Here is a 2893-nt window from a genome sequence, read left to right on the forward strand (position 1 = left end):
TCAAAATTTCTCATCAAGTTCTCACAGACATGCACACAGAGTGGTACCAGTCGACTGGTTTAATGGTAACTTTGAATCCTAATTTGTTATTTGTTTTATCACATGCATGTGGCGAAGAACAAAGCTCTTTTTGGTAGCAAGCATGTGCAAAGCATCTAGGAATCGTTTCCAGTATCTTTTATTTTATTCAGTATTTCATTTGTTGCAGATGGTGCTCAATTGGATTCTCCCACAGCTTTTGTTAGAGCAACAAATTTGTAGAACTCTCTTGGCCCTCTGGCCAAGAGTCAAGTATACTATCTTTTTAGAAGTTTGATATTGAGTTTGTTATATTTATTTTCAATGCAAATGATATATAATTTATTTTAACCCCAGCAGTTCAACAAAAACCTGATTTAGAAGTTTAATATTGAGTTTGTTATATTTATTTTCAATGCAAATGATATATAATTTATTTTAACCCTAGCAGTTCAACAAAAACCTGATTTGAGTAAGTGCTCGAGCATTCTCCAGGTACGTTTTAGTAGATCATCTCTTTTTCCCTTCTCTGTATAACAAGTCGTAGCAAGGGACCTCTAGCGTGTGAAATCCTAAACCCCTCCAGAGACAACTCCTTCCAAGAGGTGCACCAACCATCAACCCCACACCTTGCTGGCAATGGATCATTTTTAGATTCATTTGTTCAATATGTAGACAAATCTTTCTTAAAGAATTGTTGAAAATATATTTGAACTAGATTACACAAAATGCTAGGCAAATCAAGCAGACATATTCATAAAAGCAAGTATGCGCAAAACATCTGAAAGCCCACCTAATTGATATTTGCTTGCATAGCCTCATTAGCCATGCAATCTATAGAGTGAGTTTGTCGGTAACCTATTGCTATCTCTATATAAGATGTATTCTCCAATAATGCCTTCGACCAAGAACTAAATCTTCCAAGAGACTTGCTCACCCCTTCAAATGGTAAATGAAATTTAATTGCAAACGTTAATAAGCAAGTGGCTTGTCAAACATTCCAAGCTCTCAATGTGAATTCTAACTTTCATGAAGAAAATAAAATATATATAAATAAAAGCCTAAATCAGATATTTTTAGAAGTCCCGAAGAACAGTCTAGAACAAAAGAAACTTGTGTTAATAAAGATAAGCCCACGGTTGAGTTGATTTTTATAGAGAAGGTAATTACAAAATTATAACTTCTTTCTTTTCTTCTTCGAGAAAAGAAAACCAAAAAACAAGACCATCCATCATCACCGCCGATTCCTTTCTTTGACTTCATCTGGTCATATGAGATGCGACACGATCATTTCAGCATTAATCTATCATCTCCGGCCGTCCATCATGCGGACGAAATCATCGAAGCACACGAATCCATCGCCGTCCGTATCGACCCCACCGATCATACGACGACAATCCTCGAGCGTACACCCTTCGTCCCCCAGCGTGCTGAACACCCCGAGCAATTCCTCCGCCGAGATCTTGCCATCGCCGTTGGCGTCGAAGACAGCGAAGGCCTCCCGGAGCTCCGCACCCGCAGGTGGCCCGAAGGCCGTTCCGATCGCGCCGAACTCCTCCAAGCTGATGCACCCGTCGCCGTCGCGGTCGACCTCCGCCACCATCGACGCTACCTCCTCCTCGGTGGGCGGATCGACGCCGCCGAGACGGCGGAGGACGGCTTCCAGCTCGTGCGGCGTGATCTTGCCGTCGCCGTCGCGGTCGAAGACGGCGAAAAGGTCGGAGACGGAGGAGGAGGCGGGGGAGAGGAGCCAGAGGTCGTCGGATCCAGAGGAGGAGGGAGTCTTGCCGGCGGGAGGGGGGAGGACGGAGCGGGGGGTGGACCGGAGGCGGGAGGAGGTGGAGTCTTCGGATGACGAGGTGGCGGTGGAGGCGAAAGAAGCGTCGCTGCGAGAGATCGAACGGCTCTTCTTCTTTGAAGGCTTCTTGTAGGAGCCAAAGATGGTTCCGACGGAGAGCTTCATGGCTCCTTGGATTAGAGAAAAAGAACAGGAATTAATAAGGAGAGAGAGGTACCGCTTCGAGGAAAGGGAGGTGGGAAGGGGGAGTATTAAAAGGGCGGAGTAGTGGGGGAGTGAGCTTCGAGGAAGCTTCGTAGGAGGATTTTCTGGGCAGACATTTTCCACCCACCAGTCCTTGTCATTGATTGATTTTAAAAGCTGGGACGGGAATTGTTTTTAGGGTAAGTTACAAAAACTTTCAGTAATTTATTTTTATTATATTTTTATTTAATAATTTTAAAAAATTTACACTAATGAGATATAATGATATTATTAAAAAAATTTAAAATTTTAAAAAATTAAATTACCCTCCATAATAATTAAAAAAGCAGCAATGCCTTTTCAATCTTCTGCGAACTATTTTGATTGGACCGCGACAAGATTTGAACTTCCTATCATCATCCCATCATCGATCTCGTCTTTTCTGTATCATGATGGAGTCTTGCATCCTCTCCACCTCCAATACCGATGACTCTCTGTCAGTCTCACTGTCGTAACCGTCCAAACGTCGAATCATTGGTTCGCACCACCTTCCCCTCTATGCAACCTTCGACTTGCCCGCTCTCGTCGGTTGATCCTTCTTCTAACATCCCGATGCCCTTGTCTTTTAGCTCTGCTCCAACCTCCCCACCGATGTTGAGGTCCTTTACATCGACACTATGGTCTCCTTGATGACCTCGACCCACCCACCATGATGCTATCGCTGCCCAACTTCGTCGTGAGTTCCACTGCATCCCCGTCCTCCAACCTCCACGTCCATTTCTACTATGGCTTCTGCAAACACTACCTCTGACTGTTCCTTCTCTACTACCTCTTCCCACTTATTCTCTCCTCCCTTGGCAGCTTCCGCTTCAATCTCTCCCTCTAGCACTCTTA

The 2893-nt window shown here is 44.2% G+C and overlaps 1 protein-coding gene across 1 annotated transcript; it reads right to left on the reverse strand.

Annotated features, from left to right (window-relative positions):
- Window positions 1–1116: 1116 nt before the first annotated feature.
- On the reverse strand, window positions 1117–2055 carry LOC105047122 (calmodulin-like protein 2). The gene has a single exon (XM_010925934.4). The coding sequence runs from the start codon at window positions 1979–1981 to the stop codon at window positions 1325–1327; it is 657 nt and encodes a 218-aa protein (XP_010924236.1). The 5' UTR covers window positions 1982–2055; the 3' UTR covers window positions 1117–1324.
- Between the last annotated feature and the right edge of the window lie 838 nt (window positions 2056–2893).

The sequence above is a fragment of the Elaeis guineensis genome, chromosome 5 (assembly GCF_000442705.2).
Source record: "Elaeis guineensis isolate ETL-2024a chromosome 5, EG11, whole genome shotgun sequence".
Classification (NCBI taxonomy): domain Eukaryota; kingdom Viridiplantae; phylum Streptophyta; class Magnoliopsida; order Arecales; family Arecaceae; genus Elaeis; species Elaeis guineensis.

What these genes read in the sequence shown, in the direction of transcription:
- LOC105047122 (XM_010925934.4), bottom strand. Translation starts at nt 1,981, where the DNA reads ATGAAGCTCTCCGTCGGAACCATCTTTGGCTCCTACAAGAAGCCTTCA.